Source organism: Nicotiana attenuata, chromosome 6 (genome assembly GCF_001879085.1).
Source record: "Nicotiana attenuata strain UT chromosome 6, NIATTr2, whole genome shotgun sequence".
NCBI classification, from domain to species: Eukaryota; Viridiplantae; Streptophyta; class Magnoliopsida; order Solanales; family Solanaceae; genus Nicotiana; species Nicotiana attenuata.
In genome coordinates, this window is record NC_031994.1 from 22,061,703 (window position 1) to 22,078,711 (window position 17,009).

The window sequence follows — 17,009 nt, forward strand, 5'->3', positions numbered from 1 at the left end:
GAAGAAATTTATTAAACTAGGGAGAGAACTTGGTAGGAGGCTTTTTAGGAGGCTTTTTCACAACTCATAAACTCTTGAATCTCTCTACATCGTAGTTACCTCTCTACAATAGAAAATATATAATAGCACCCCTAATTATAATACTACAAAACCAAATTTGACCAGAATCTAAAAAACCTATTCCTACATCATTTTGGTTATGAATCCTAGTTAGACATAAATTAAATAAACTAGTAAATACCAACTCTAGAAATACTAATTAATCTTGGTTTAATTGCCAACAGCCTCCCTTAAACTAAGATCTTCAAACTTGAGCATGCCATGAGTAACATCAAGCCTTGTACAAGTCAAGTACCTTAGACTCTCCACCAATTCCCTAAAATATGTAGCATCAACAAAATCACGAGTGCCATCTTTAGTCAACTTCAATTTATCTTGAATATTGTGTTGGACTTTAAGCATTGGGCTTTAAAGACTTTAAGCATTGGGCTTTAAAAGTCTAAGAGTGTGAATTGGAAATGGTGGGAAATAAAATGGAGGGAAATAAAAATTTGAATGAAGTGAGCTTTTGTCTTGAACTTTGTCCCTCATTGGTGAGGGACAACTACATTTGTGTGTATATATATAGGATCACTTCTTAGAGCTCTTAAAAGGAGTTGAAGAGAATAAACCCTCGCGCCGTCGTCGCTCGCTCGCTCGGCTTCGGCTTCGGCTTCGGATTTGTCAATCGATCGATCACTTCTTAGAGCTCTTAAAAGGAGTTGAAGAGAATGAACCCTCGCGCCGCCGTCGTCGCTCGCTCGGCTCGGCTTCGGCTTCGGCTTCGGATTTGGATTTGGATTTGGATTTGGATTTGTCGATCGATTCAGTTAATTAACTGAAATCTGAAATCCAAAAACGCTGAACGTTAATTTTTCCCTTCTGAACAGACACTTTTCCTGAACAGACATCACACCTCTTCCGATAATTGCCTATATATTTTGAGGCATGGCTGCATTTTTCGATACACTGAAAAATTACAGAACTTTCTTTCTTCTGAAAGTCCTGCATTCTATTTTGCAGAATCTCTTCTAAATTCGTAAGTGTGATTTTGCTCCGTTCTTTGAGTTCGTTGGTATCCTGCAGTTTGTATTGCCACTGTTGCAGGAAGGTTTATTCCGTTTCATCGTGGGAGGATTTAATCCATTACCTTGACAACGTGTGAGGGGATTAAAATTCCTTAAGGACGCACAAGCAAATTGTGGACTTGGAATATCTTTTATACTTTACTGTTTTTCCAGTTTTTTCTTCTAACAGTCTTTCTGATTTTGTGTTTTAACACAGTAGCGTTTACATATTGCTCATATATGATTTGTCTTTACTCATGGTAAATCCATTCAAAATATCATCAATATAATTTTCCTTTACTTTGAAACCATCTACTTCTCCAGTTGCCTTATAGTTGGACTTGTATACCCATTCAACTCCAATTGAACATTCTATAGGTTGTAGAGTAATGCCACCAATAGATATATCGCCTTACTCCTTGAAACATGTAATCTCGAACAATGGTATAAAATTTATTTTATCTTCAATATCTATAATCATGTGTTGTAGTTCTGGATCCCAAGATATTTTTGCCTCAATCTTGTGTAGATCATCAGAGACTTTCTCTTGATGAACCATCTTGCTTTTTTCGTTAATAGGTTCATCTTCAATACTATCAAATAACTTTTCAGGTGAAACACCAACCTCTTTTGGACGAACGTCCCTTGCAACCAAATCTTCCTTTTAACAACCGGAGAAATTTTTGGCAGATCAATTTGGACATTATTTGACTTCTCTTCGCTTTCAATGGAATTTCTATCACAACATAAATTACATGTACCTTCTCTTCTTTTCTCCTCTGTTTCTGAATTTTAGCCTTCTTGATTTATTTTCGTCATCTTTGATGTGTCTTCTTTTTCGTTTGATTGATAATCCTTTTCTTGTGACGCCTCCTCTAATGTCTCATCTTTTTGTTGATTCAGTGATCTCTCATATGTCACCAATTCGCCTATTAAATCATCAAGTATGAGAGTGTTAAGATCTTTGGTAGCCTCAAGAATAACTTTCTTGTTGTTAAACTTTAAACTGAGAGACTGCAATATTTTCTCAATAATTTTAACTTCTTCCAATACTTCTCCATTGGTCCTTAGACCATTGACTATTTCATTAATCCTTGCAATGAATTCTTTAACGGACTCTGTTGGTTTCATACGAGCCAACTCAAATTGACTCCTAAACTCTTGTAGTTTCTCCTTTTTTATGCCAGCAATTTTTCGATATGACTTCACCAAGATTGTCCAAGCCTCCTTTGATGACTTTGCATGCAAATACTTTTTAGATACATGCAATTTGACCTTAATGGCGAGATAGTAGCGTGCCTTATAATCTAAATGTCTCTTCTTCTCAAATTGCGTAGCTGCATCACTCGTCAACGTTGTGCCTTCTACGGGTTCCTCAAATCCTTCATCAATGGTGGACCATAATCCAATATCCTTAAAAACTTCTTCATCTGTTGATACCAAGTTTCAAAATTACTCTTGCCATCAAATACAAAAACAGGACAATTAGGTAATAGAGTATCTATTTTTTTGGATCTCCTACCGGCTCTGACAGGATCTCACACAGGCTTTGACAGAATCTCACACAAGCTCTGATACCAATTTGAAGGATTGAACTACCCCGAAGAATAATTTAGGCACAAGCAAAAAATTCAGCAAAAGCTATATAGAAGAAATTTATTAAACTAGGGAGAGAACTTGGTAGGAGGCTTTTCCACAACTCATAAACTCTTGAATCTCTCTACATCGTAGTTACTTTTCTACAATAGAAAATATGTAATAGCACCCCTAATTATAATACTACAAAACCAAATTTGACCAGAATCTAGAAAACCTATTCCTACATGATTTTGGTTATGAATCCTAATTAGACATAAATTAAATAAACTAGTAAATACCAAATCCTAGACGATGTAAGAATAGTAATTAATTTTGATTTAATTTCCAATACCTCTATACCAACCGCCCCATTTTCTCACTACGTACTTCACACCGCAAATTACGCCAAGCAAGTAACTAAGGACAAAAGAGAGATCTTACTAAGAAATTAAAACAAAATTCGAAAAAATAAATAAAAGGAAAGAAAGAAAAAGAAAGATTTTTTTAAAGAAATATGCAATTTCAATGCTCTGAAAATCTCCTCAAAAAGAAGACATGCATGCCACGAACTGAGTTTTCTAGCAGCAGTTGTTGACTCTCATCAGGTGCGTTCATTTACGCTTTTTTTTTCTAGGAATTTATTGATCCTTTGATGTGCAAACACATATTCAGGAAATTCTCCAAAATATTGCAATTAATTCCCAGAAATGTGTGTTCTTGTTTTAAGTTTTGGTTTGTTATTATGCTCATTGCGGTGTTGATGGAAAATTAAAATTTCCTCTTTTCCATGTAGAAAAGAACCATTAATTAGTGGATGATAATTCGCATTTTCCAGGAGCGAAGTCCCATCTTGAAGTGAGTTTCTTTCCTTCTCCGTTTGTAGTTACATTTCCATATAACACATTCCTTCTAAATTCTAATGCATTAGTTATATGGCATCACACTTAGGAGTATAGTGGGATGATTGTGATCCCTCTAATGCCGGATGTAGATCATAACTTATAGGTTCATTCGAACCAACAACTTTGGCTCAGACCATGTATATCAATTAAAAAATCTACTAAACAAATACAAATATATAATTTAAACTAAGGAAATCAAATGGGATGTGGTAGAATTTGGAACTCGGAATCATAATATTCATTTCCTAGATTCGTCTCTGGTCATCCTTCCAATCCTTTACCAGATGTCTCGAGTTTGAACCCGTGTAAAAGTAGATTCTCCTCGTAGAAAGAATTTTACCCTTAGTGGGCCTATCTGGTGCGACTACGGAGTAGTCATCCAGTGGGTTTCAGGCACTGGATGGCTATAATAGTGAATGAAGAAATGATTATGCAAGAGAAGAAATGCACTTAAGAAAATGAAATACTAGTAGACAATTGTTGGTTAGAATTGAATGTATGAGGAATCATTGCTTATTTCCCTTATCAGGTGATTAGATTCCCATCTTTCTAATCTAGGCGCTGCATATCACTGGGTAAGTTTAACAGCAGGTGGCTAACAAATTCTTTTAAGATCTAAGAGAGGTGACCAAAACATTTAATAACAAATCTTGTCAGTTTTTCCCTTGCACTCTTAAGCTACTGAACATTGTGAACATTTTTGGCATTGGAGCTATTCCGCCCATGTCTATGGGAAAAAGCCTCTCTACCTCCACGAGGTAGGGGTAAGGTCTGTGTATACACTACCCTTCCCAGACCCCACTTAAGGGACTACACTGTTGTTGTTGTTGAGCTATTCCGCCCATTTCATCAAAGATAAACAAGGCAGGTTCTATTGTATGAGAGATGATTTGTAAAAGGGCTAACATACGCACGAGATTTTTGGCTATTATCAATGAAGGTAATAGATTATATATTTTAAGAGATGATTGAGTTTCATGCCTATCAAAAACTTTGTCTTTCTGCATATTTATGATGGTCTCTGAATGCATGAAAATATCTTGAAGGGAATAAAATGTGTCCATCATCACATCTAATGAAGTGATACTGGTTATACAGATGGGATCATCAGAGGGAAGAGCAGTACTTCAGCTTGAGGATGAGGACCTTGTCAGATCTGAGCATTTTGATAGAAAGACATCTTCTTTGGGGGCCGCTCCTCAAAGATCTTCTTATGATGTCGAGGCAGATGATGACAGTCGTAAAAGTATATTGAATAGCATAAAAAGGAACATTCAGATTGTTTTTTTCTCCAGCAAGTTAAACATACTTGTACCTTGTGGCCCTTTAGCCATACTTGTCGATGAGTTAACTGATCATCACGTGAGTTGTCAAACTGTTTTCAGACCACAAAAATTTTGTGATCTTTATACGAGCTCATGTGACATTTTTTCTTGTTGTTGAATATTTCAGGGATGGATCTTCATACTTAGCTTGTCAGGCATCATTCCCCTTGCGGAGCGTTTAGGTTGGGCCACAGAGTAATTCTCTACAACCAATGTCTACAAGATGTTGCATGAGCAAATCAATAAGGATCAGAGGGAACTAAATGTATAATTGCCAAATGCATGCCAGCATTTCTTGACATGTTGAGCCTCAGGCTTAGTTTTTAACTGTGAAATGGAAGTTCTTTTGAGCTAGGCAACATTTAAACTTATATATGTCCATCTTTTGATGTCTACATAATTTAAAAAGACAATAGCTTTCTGATCCTTTCTCTGTTCCAATGTTAGCATTAGACATTGTATTTGGAACATAAGCTGAAGGCTACTGACTTGTTTTTCTCTACAAGCTTTTAATACTGTTATACATTTTCCAAGAAGTAACTAATTTGTGTTTGGTTTCATTCTTTGTATAGGCAGCTGGCTTTTTATACTGGACCTACAGGTAGTCTTGTCTTTACTAGTCGATATGCATGTATGTTTTGTATAACTAATTCATGGTCGTTTTGTCTCTTTATGGTTATAATTCTATTAGAGATGCATAAAAGGAAACAGCAAACATCACTCATCTCCATTTTTTTAGTATATGATGTATAAGAACATGATGTTTTTTGTATCATCCATTGCTTTTCACCTATTAATTGTCTTTCGGCATTATCTATGTAATGTGTGCCTAGGAGAGCATGTCCCAACGATATCTGTATTTCGAGGATTCATCATGAATTGGATAACTACTTTTATGCTGGCCACCATCCTACTGCAATCCCCCTCCTTTATCTGGGCTTGAGAGCTGAGACGAGCAATGGCAAGCTCTCACAGGCAGCGTTTCTTGCATTCAGTTAATACTCCACATAATCTCAGGATCTATTGACCTGTCTCCTGTACCAAGTGATTACATACCCTTCATCTACTATCTAAGTAGCACTATTTCCAGTAGCTGTCTTCACCAACTATTTGACTTAAAGCATTAGCTTCCTGCAAAATTACTAGTATCTTCTTTTCTGCTCCTAGTTAAAACAAATGTGCAGCCGTTATATTTCATTTTAAATTTTCTAAAGCTACTATCTTAATGTTGCCTTCTGAACATCGTTACTTAAATTACCTGATAATTTTGGATTTCTTAGATATAGATCTGCTGTACATGTTGCAGATGTTTTCAAACTTGTAGTATATCAAGTATACTGTTTCTAGCAAACGTTCCCATGGTTTATGTAGCTGCACAGCATTTAGCCAATATCATCTCGATTAATTCTCAGTTAAAACTTTCGCAGTGGGAGGACTTTTAAATGCAACCTTTGGAAATGCAACAGAGTTAATAATTTCAATGTATGCTCTGAAAAGTGGCATGATTCGTGTGGTGCAGCAATCACTATTGGGCTCCATTCTGTCCAATACTTTACTAGTCCTTGGATGTGCATTTTTTGGTGGTGGCATTGTTCATTCTAATAAGGAGCAGGTTTTCAACAAGGTAATAGTTTTTTTACTATGAGCTTTGTATACACCAAAATCGATAATAGTTTTGTTCGAGTTGCATCATGATCAATGGATAACACTAGGATAATTGGATCTTTTCCAAATTCTCTTTGTTAGGGAACTGCAGTGATGAATTCAGGGTTGCTTTTAATGGCAGTTATGTGCTTGCTGTTCCCTGCTGTCCTCCACGTTACGCACACTGAAGTGCATTTTGGGAAGTCAGTGTTGGCTCTTTCCAGATTTAGCAGCTGCATTATGCTTGTAGCATATGGGGCATATCTATTTTTTCAACTGACAAACCAAAAGAATCTTTACATGCCAATGGCTGAGGTTGGGGTTCTTCATTGTCCAGTACGGTTTTTAATAAATGTTGCTATCCTACATACATAATTTGGTGTTATGTGTTAATCCTTTCTTTTTGTATGGTTATACTAAGTTCATCTCCGATTGGAAAAATTAAAAATCCTATCTCCGTTATATCCTCCTTTTGCGTCCATTCTTACTTCATGAGTTTGCTCCAAATTTTCCTCTGAGTATAGTACAATTTCAGGAAGAGGATCAGATTGATGGGAGTTTAGATAATGAAGAAGCTCCCGAGATATCAAAATGGGGCTCGATTCTATGGCTCTCTGTTATGACACTATGGATAGCAGTCTTATCAGAGTACCTAGTCAATACCATAGAGGTAAGTCCATCCTATTAGGCTTTCTTATCTTTTTCGATTTTGCAATTTTGTATCCTTTAAATATAATTAAAAATTTCTTTTTCTCCTTGTTCCTTTACAACTTACTGGTTACTGCTATAGATTTGTATGATTGAAATGATCCAGGTATTTCTTTATCATAACTCACAACAAAGAAAAGGTCCTTTTTTAATGTATCTATCAAAAAAAAAAAAAAAAAAAAAACTGTGTGCAGACCCTCCTCTACTTTTCAGTTCAGTATGTTACATACGAAAATGTGGCCTTCTTTTTTTCCTTTCCCTTTTGGTTCTTTGAGTCCCTCATCCAATAAACATGACAATGTTTTCAGGGGGCATCCATTGCAATGAATATTCCTGTAGCATTTATAAGTGTGATACTGCTCCCGATTGTCGGAAACGCTGCTGAGCATGCCGGAGCTGTCATGTTTGCTGTCAAAGACAAGCTTGTACTTTCTTCGCCTTTCTCTGTTACAAAGCTAATGATTTACAATCACCATTCCTCATTTACTAATTTGTGGCTGTGCAGGACATATCTTTGGGAGTGGCAATAGGCTCATCAACACAGATAGCCATGTTTGGGGTAGGTACTTTATTTAAAGAGTTCCTGTTTCGTGATTTGCACCAATGAGAAACTTTAGGCAGTAAGTTATTTCTGATCTATGTAATCAAGGTATATGTATCGCCATAGCTTTGCAGTTACTTTACACCTCACTTTTTTTCAATTTTTTATTTCAAGAAATACAAAACTTTTGTTGCTTCCTGGCTTACCCCCTTTTTATTGTCAAGTAAACACATTTTTTATTCCCAATTTTGCCATGTCAACTGCCAAGTGAAAAAGGAAAAAAAGGATAAAGATATTACACGTGTTTTTGTTTTGGTTGCTATCTTTTTTCTCCTTGGTAATTTATGCTTGTTTTCATCTGTTCTTTTGGTGCAGATCCCATTCTCTGTTGTAGTTGGATGGATAATAGGGTGTCCTATGAACTTGGACTTCCAAATGTTTGAAACAGCCACACTTCTAATGACTGTCCTTGTTGTAGCATTCATGCTGCAGGTATGCTATCATATTTTTATTAAAATTTCCCTTTCTGGCCTGAGATGAGTTTATATGGGAAGTACGTGGTCATTGAAGATTCATATAGCCGACCCCAACTTGTTTGGGACTTAGGCTTAGTTGTTGTTGGCCATTCATCTTCAAAGAAATGTTGGTGGAGAATTTAATATTTAACGTTGTTCCGTGCAAATTTCTTGACGACTAAATGTCTAGAGTGACCATATCTTATCTTGTTAAAGAATGGTTAATTGGTTAACATTGTCGCAAGTCTTGCTACGGCCTGGCTATACTTGAGCGCAATGGTTGGAATTTACATTTATCTTATCCTATTACCATGCTGCATCCTTGCAGTAAAACGATATCCTTTTTTTTACAGGACGGAAATTCTAATTACTTTAAAGGGCTGATGCTCCTTCTCTGCTATCTTATAGTTGCTGCAAGTTTCTTTGTACATATAGATCCAGAGTCTATACGTAAGTTTCCCTCTCTCTCTCTTTGTGCAATTTTTATATGGTAGCTTGTCATCTGTATCGCATTTACACTTTCCTATATCTCTTTAGTGTAGATGATATATTAGCATTGCTATTCTAGTATGCATTGCTTTCTTATTTAGTGAAAGCAAAACCAAACACACACGCGCACATACACAGCAGTAGGTGCGCTCGCACTGGCTGCACCTCATTTCATTTGAACCCCGTAGCTCTAACTTAGATCCTGTATGTGTTACAAAATCCACTGAATTAGTACAAATAAGGATTTCAAACCAAATAAATCAAATGGACTATGGTAGAATTTCAAACTCGACCGTCCCATAAAGTTAAAATCCTGGATCCGTCTAAAATCTGTTCATCATAATCCAATGTGTCGTAACTGACTTTGCAGAGGACAAGCCCAGAAAACAAAATGGTTAAATGAGTGATTTCATGCTAAAGCTGAAGGGCCTATGAAGAGTTGCATGAGATGAAGAGCCGTCATTTTGGAAACATTAAGCAGTGATTTTGATAAGAATATATTCATCTGCTGCTATAGCTCAAGCTGGTTGATCAGTTTTTCCCCCATTTGTTTAGTAGACTAGTATCTTGCAGTTTTGATAGTTATTGTGTATTGCTAAAAATAGGATGTAGTATTATTTTTGTTTATTGTGAGCTTATTATTCATGTTGGACAATATCATATGATGTTGCCTAATAGTGCCAAAAGAAACATTGTGTGTAATTAATTCACTTAGATAAATCTCTTAACCATGGTTAATAGGTACAATTTGGTGTAAGCAGTCCGTGCGAATAAGTGCATAAATTTAATATTCAAGAAGGATTGAATATGATAATATTCAATATTGGTTTTCGAAGTGCATAAATAGCTAACAACGAGATATAAATATTATGGTATGACGTAAATAAAGATCCAAAGTTTCTCTAATCTTGCTAAACTTTATCTATATCTAATCTAGGAAATCATACTATATGCTAGATAACTAAGTAAAAAAAAGAAACTATGAGCTTATTAATTGGATAAATTATCATCCATGATAAGTCTTGGCTAGTCTTTGACACTACTCTTGTGAAACTGTTTGAACATTTACTTTTGCAGGGTGACCACCAAACTCCTCAAATATAACCAAATTGTTGTCACTCTTACGCAAGAAAGATCTTGGTACATGATACCTACAAAAAAAAAAGTGACCAAAAATTAAAATATAATATATAATATATAATAATTAAACTTTAGGTTAAGAAAATTAGAAGTATATAACATACCAGCGTTGAGTAGGTTGTCCACAATTAGTTGCACATTTCTCAGGATGATAATTACCACGATAATCACATGAACTACTACAGCCATTCACTTTCTCAAAATCATAAGAAGTTAGCCAATATCTACCAATATTATTTCCATTTACCCAAGCTGTACCTTTTCCTAATCCCATCATATCCAACACAACAGGATCATCACCAGATGGAGTCTTGAATGTTGTCTGCCCCATAAAATAAAATACAAATTAATAAAAATGGAAACAAGACTCTAAAAAAAAATCCATAATTTTCCACAGCCTACTTAGTAGGCGACATAAAAATTGTAATTTTTGAAAAAAAGTAGTACTTGGAGTTAAGTTGAAAAATGATATTTGGAATTCGAAATTGTGTGGACATGCATTTCACTTGAAAAAATGTTGCAGTTTTGTGAGAGGATTTTTTTTTTTTTTTAATTTGGAAAAAGTGGTTATTTTTGAAAAAATTTCAAAAATTTGCAAAATTTTGTGGACAAACACATTTTTGAGAAAAAAAAAACTCGAAAAGAAGAAAAAATTTCTTAAGGACAGACAGGTCCTTCTAATAGATGCACAGGGGCGGAGCTATAGGGGGCGGTAGGGGTTCGCCGGAAAATATATATATCAAATTTATATATATATATATATATATTGAATCCTTTTAGTGAAAATTATGTCTCCGTCATTGTAACTTGCATCTTATAAAATAGTAACAAAAAAAAAAAAAATAGTACCTTATACCATACAAACATTCTGTTTGTTTGGAGAGTTTGAGCTGGTTTCCAATTTCTATGCATGTAATCTTCATCTTCCCAAAGCTTTCTTTCAAGTCCTTCTAAACCAATCTTGTATTCCCATTGGTTATTTGTTAAATCTTTCACAACACCACTTGGTGATTTCAACACAACTGGACCAAGAATTCCGTTCTTCACCTTGTCAAGGTAGGCTCCATAATTCTAAAGCAAAACCAAAAAAAAAAAAAAAAAAAAAAAAAATTGAGTGTAAAATAGTTAGTAAAAAAAATCCAAAAAGGTAAAATAAATTATAAATTATCTAAAAAATTAGTGCTTACTGGAAATCCAACAGTGACACTAAGGAGAGATAATGTGTTCTTTCCAGGTTTGATCTTCAAAAGTTGCTGAAAGTCAAAACTATACTTTCCATCTTTCGCCCATTTAGTCCCTAAAATATAATAGAAATTTAAATAAAATTAAACCAAACCATAATAAAATAAACCTACATCTTAAAACAATTATTATTTATAATACATACCAATATGCTTGCCATTGAAAAATGCATAAAGAACATGTGCATCAGTATGAACTTCAAGAACAGCTTCACCACCATAAAGTGGATCAGATTCTTTGATATCCACACTACAAAAATCAATTAAATTAGTCGGACCAGTGGTTACGGATACCAGATGATTAAATTAGAAAATAGAAATAAAGGTAAACGTAGAAATTATCAAAGAAAGAAAAAGAGAAAAATATTACCTTGTCATGTACCATAAATAGTCGCTAGTATCATTTGCCACAATTTTTTGGTCAAGAAGTTGATTGGCATATAAAACACCTTTCTTTTTAATGTTAATAAAAGAAGGCTTAAGATGTGAAGGTTTCTCAGCTCTCCAACTCCAATTTAAGCCATTGGGATTGTCAGCATTGTTTGGTTTTCTCACCATGACCTTTTTTGGAACATTAACCTATGAAAAAAATGAGCAAAAAAATAAGAAGAATTACCCTAAATGCAACTCATCCAACCGCTTAAACTAAAAATAGTTGGCAGATATATATAATATATATAATTCATGTATAATATGTATATAACTGTGTGTAATCAGTGTATGAGCTATGTATACTAGCTAAGAAAAGTAAATAGTGAATACTATATAAAGATCTCATTATATATTTTTGTAAAATTTAAATTATATAAGTGAGAATTATATGACATACCTTTGCTGTATTATATTTGACATTGACACAATCAGGAAGAATACTAACTGACCAAGCAGGAACAGTGTAGTTTTTGCCTTCAAAATTGAATATCCGATCATTTTTGTCATTTGCATTGGCTAAGAAACATACCCTTGAGCCTTGGTATTCATACACAGTACTCTGGACAAGACCATATTAAAAAAATAATTAGTAATTAATTAGTAAATCGAACATAAATCATTACCGATTAAATTTTAAGAATATATATAAAAGAAGAAAATAAAACGGAAAATGTATATGTATGTATACTAACCGTATACTGCCAATCATCATCACCATAAGCTTTTTGTGTTGCATTGCCATATGTGAGAAGTTTCTCAACTGATTTAAGTATTTCATGAAGTTCCTTGAGATGTCCATATTTAGGCTGGTTTAGTTGTCCTAAAATATTTTGAGCAATAATTAGAATTACCCATTAAATAGTCATGCATTATAATAAATAAATAAATAATTTAATAATAATTATTACCATATTCATTAAGGGGTGCATCATAATCATAAGTTGTGGTAATATAAGGTCCTCCAGCTACACGGCCAAAGTTAGTTCCACCATGATACTACAAAGAAAAAAAATTAAAATAATTAATTTTAAATAATAGACAAAGCAAAGAATCAAACCCAACATGAATTATTTACTAACCATATAATAATTCTGCAATGTGCCACCTTTTTGGAAAAAACGAGCAACAGCAAATGCAACATCTTCAGCAGTTCTATGAGGATCTCTACCATTATTCCAGTCTTTAAACCTTGTTTAAACCAAAATAAAAGTAATCACATATTTAATAATCAGTAATTTTTATTTAAAAGAAAAAACCATGTGTATATTAAATTAAATTTTATAAATTAATTTAACTTACCAGCCAGTCCAATTCTCGGTCCACATCTTGGGAATTTTGCGTTTAGGATAAAAGTTATCAGCATAATAACCGTTTGCTGTATTGATCTGCAATTTTCAAAATAATAAAAGGCAAAATTATTAAACAATAATATAAAACAATCGAGTTGAATTAGAATAACCCTGTGTATAGAGTCGCGCATTGGAGGGAATTTTTCCTCCAATGCAAGACTTTCCGACGCGAATCCGAGATTTAGTCAAGTCCCAATACATGTATGATATCAAGTGGAAAATAAAAAAAATTAAAATTAAAATTAAAAAAAAAAACTAACCATGGGGTCTGGAGCATCATCTTGTTGACACATGATCCAAGGGACACCAATATTAAGAGAGACAGCAAATTTTGCACACTCTTGAATATATATTTTCCCATCATTTCCATATTCAGATTCAACTTTCCAATTGCCATATTCGTTTTCAATCTAATTTTATCACAATTAACAAACCAAAAAAAAAGGAAAGGAAATTGTAAATTTCACTTCAAATATCACGAATTAATATTTTAATTTTTAAAACTAATAAAAGAGATATAAAACATACCTGAGAGAGTATAATTGGTCCACCTTGAGAAGCAAAAAGATTTTCTTTTTTCATCATGTCAACAATCTTGCTGACAAAAGTCTTCATCTCATACTATAAATCAAATTAAAAGAAAAAATAAGTATTCGGTTTGAGAAAAATAAAGTTAGTTTAATTTTGAATTAAATGTAGACCAAAAATAATACTTACCATAAACGGAGGATTGTTGGTCCTAACAGTCATATTTTGTATGTTGTTTAACCAAACTGGAAATCCTCTGGAAGAAAAAACAAAAATAGATAAATAAATAAATAAATAAAAGAACGTTAAAAATGAAAATTAACTTAAAATATCAAATCACATGATTAAATATAATAATTACCCGTAATTCCATTCAGCACAAACGTATGGACCAATTCTCAATATGGCATAAAGTCCTTCATTTTGTATTAATTTCATAAACTTTACAAGATCCAAGTTGCCCGAGAAATCATACTAATTATTTTAAAAAAATATAAACAAAGAAAAAAAAATCAATTAGACAGAATAAAGAAAATCATTATCCAAAAAAATTGGCTAATTAAATATTATAAATACAAACCTGACGATATACAGGCTCATGAGCATTCCAAAAAACATAAGTCTCAACTGCATCAAGACCTCCCTCCTTAGCTTTCTTGATCAAAGATGGCCACATCTAAAAAATATACAAAAAACATTTAAAATTAAAGTAAGTCTTTCGCCTTTTAAATTTTGCTTTTTGATTCACTACCATCGTCTGAAAAAAAAAAATCGTTACGTTTTAATAAAAAAAATATAACATGCCTCAATTGATTTGAGAATATTGACATATCACACATGGTTGATTGATTGAAAACATTAACATAATAAATAACATTATATGATACAAATATTTGATTTACCTCTGCAGTGCTACGAGGATAATGAATGGAACCAGACAATATAATTTTTCTTTCGCCATTAATTTTTAAAGCTCGATCATCATACGTGACTTCAGTAGCAAAAGAAATCAAACAAGAAGCGAAAAGAACTACATAAAGTAGTAAAATATTTGTGTATTTAGCCATGGCTGCACCTAAAGTTGAAACTAACGTAGAAAGAATTATTAGAAGTGACATCTATTTATAATACATGGTAGTAGAGCAATTAGAGACCTAGTTGAAAACTTTGTTTTATATTCTATCTGTTATTTAATGTGAATTTATTGTGTTTTATTCAAGCTCTAGTTGTTAATTTCTATAGAAGTCTAGTTTAGTGCCAACTTTCTTCCATTATTCTCTATCTCTTTTTATTCTAATTGGGTATTTCGTGTAATTTCTTGGCTAATTTATTTTGTAGATTTTGTTTTATTAATCTTATCGTGTGAAGCATACTTAAATTTTACAAAATACTTGATTTAATTCGGTCCAGTAAATATATTACGTCTACATTACACTTTTATTTTATTTTTCCATCGGAATTGTATATTTTAACCTTTTATGAAATTTAAAATATTATATATTGTGAAAGCTATCAGATAAATTTGGATCTTGGAAATGCCAAAGATACAGTTAGATACCTTACGTAAATTATTTTATCAAAAAAATGATTTGTTAAGGGACGAGTTCTAGCTTATATAAAATAGTTATCTTACATGTAAGTCAATTCTTACCAACCTCTTTCTTTTTCCGATAGAATAGGGGAATATTCAATCTGATAAATTAAAATAAGAAAAATTTGAGAAGCAAGACATTAATTTTGAAATATATTTAAATTTTGAAATTTTGGAAATATTACATTTTTTTTTTTTTGAAGTGGTAAACATTTTACTAGACTTCATATCATGTAAAATGCTATAAAAATGAAACGTAAGCTGATTTCAGAAGTATACTTACTGGTTTCTCTTAGTCGGGTCAATTAGTTTTGTGATCAGAGGCGGATTCAGAATTTTAAGTTTATGGGTTCTTACAGAAATCTCAAGTTAATATACAATAATAACTAGATTAACGGACTGAGTTCCAAGCTAAATATTTTATAAATTTAATAAATTTTTCAATACAAATACGGGATCTAGGGAAAAGTTATTGGGTTCACCGGAACCCGTAACTAATGCACAGGATCCGTCCATGTTTGTGACCTATTATAATTTTTAGAATTTTACGTCAAATCTTCTCCAAAACTTTATTTTTATACATAAGAGATCTGAAAATAAAATACGAGATATTTTTATTGTATTATTTTCTTCTATTCAAATTGTAAAGGGTTTTGTCGAACCATTTCTTATTACAACCTTCAAAAGTGCATAAATATGTGATCTTTAGTTAGTACTATACTGATTAGACAGACTTGACAAGCTTCATTTATGAAAATCAACCTTAATTAATATCTATCCAACAACTACCATCTTTGGACTTACTATTTTAAGTACACCCCAATTCATATACTTATTGGTGTAACAATTAATTAATTTCTTGTTTTAATTGCATATAGTATTTTAAGGAAATAAGTGTTATCAGTTACGCTAAAGAAATTAAGAGGAAAAAAAATAGTTATATGAATACGAACTCAATAGTTGGGTACTTGGGTAGAAGTTCTCTATCTTTGTAAATTGTACTCAATGGCTTAAAATAGTAATAACAAATGAATGCAGCAGTTGATGTAAGTCATGTTATAGTATATCGAATAAGCTGACTGCAAGTTGTATGAATTTCCACTATTAATAAGTGGGATTGGAATGAGAGGTGCCCCGGTTGCAATTCGGGTATGAGGGTATTTTTGTAATTACATGAAAATAAAATAATTCTATTGGCTGACAAATGAAGTTAATTACATTTAAATCTTTTGGTCTACCGGCCAACTGGTCCCTTTTGAATGTGATGCACGTCATAATAAAGTGACCAACTTGCCCCTAGGGGCGTACATACAATTTTTCGTAGGCGGTGTCGATATATAAAAAAGAAACAAAGAGCAAATAAATTAGCGGCATCAAATTATTAAAAAAAAAAAAAGTACGCTACGTTCTCCTCGACATATTTGTGGATGTTATTACGATTTGGCCCTTTCCTTATGTTATATGAACTTTGAGATGTTGAACTTGGTTTGGAAAGCTCAGTGCTCTAGAGAAACTTTGTTCATTGAAATTAGAGATTTTTATACGGTTGAGCATCTCCTAAGAATTATTTAAAAAAATGGCATCATTCTTTGTTTATTCCATAAATAGCAATTCTTTTTACAGATTAAGCACATAATTAATGAGTAAACATAATGCACAAATCATGGGATTGATTCTTATTCTTATTTATTTTTTCACACTCTTTCTCCTCTTATCCAAATTTCATTTACCATTCAAATTTCTCTCTTATTAGAAGTGAAAATGGACGCACTGATCCTAGTGGTCTTTTGATAAATTAATACCACTGTGCATACAATATATACAATGTATAATGGTATTAATTTATAAGAAATGCATATACAACATACATGAGATGCATATTTTTTAAATATATAACGTATATATATATATATGTGTGTG

General features: G+C 32.9%; 2 protein-coding genes across 2 annotated transcripts; one reads left to right on the forward strand and one right to left on the reverse strand.

Annotated features, from left to right (window-relative positions):
- On the forward strand, window positions 3,492-9,565 carry LOC109227685 (vacuolar cation/proton exchanger 3-like; the record flags this gene model as incomplete). Its single annotated transcript, XM_019392883.1, has 12 exons — window positions 3,492-3,539; window positions 4,685-4,948; window positions 5,039-5,106; window positions 5,484-5,512; window positions 6,339-6,535; window positions 6,658-6,870; window positions 7,091-7,225; window positions 7,572-7,688; window positions 7,769-7,822; window positions 8,180-8,296; window positions 8,673-8,769; window positions 9,179-9,565. Coding segments are annotated over 12 exons (1,368 nt in total), but the record flags the coding sequence as incomplete, so codon positions are not given.
- On the reverse strand, window positions 9,848-14,565 carry LOC109227686 (beta-galactosidase 7-like). Its single transcript, XM_019392884.1, has 17 exons — window positions 14,401-14,565; window positions 14,079-14,174; window positions 13,860-13,972; window positions 13,688-13,754; window positions 13,499-13,591; window positions 13,231-13,380; window positions 12,921-13,006; window positions 12,701-12,809; window positions 12,530-12,617; window positions 12,321-12,441; window positions 12,019-12,178; window positions 11,560-11,768; window positions 11,336-11,439; window positions 11,136-11,245; window positions 10,798-11,019; window positions 10,053-10,270; window positions 9,848-9,959 (listed from the first exon to the last, which is right to left on the reverse strand). Exons 1-17 carry the CDS (start codon window positions 14,563-14,565, stop codon window positions 9,848-9,850), a joined length of 2,223 nt encoding a protein of 740 aa, XP_019248429.1.

Bases quoted from the DNA above. Each gene is read 5' to 3' on its own strand.
- LOC109227686 (XM_019392884.1), bottom strand. From the start codon at position 14,565: ATGGCTAAATACACAAATATTTTACTACTTTATGTAGTTCTTTTCGCT. The intron at 14,175-14,400 runs GTAAATCAAATA...TATATTTTTTAG, and splicing joins ATCCTCGTAGCACTGCAGAG to ATGTGGCCATCTTTGATCAA. The intron at 13,592-13,687 runs GTAAGTATTATT...TTTGATTTATAG, and splicing joins CCAACAATCCTCCGTTTATG to TATGAGATGAAGACTTTTGT.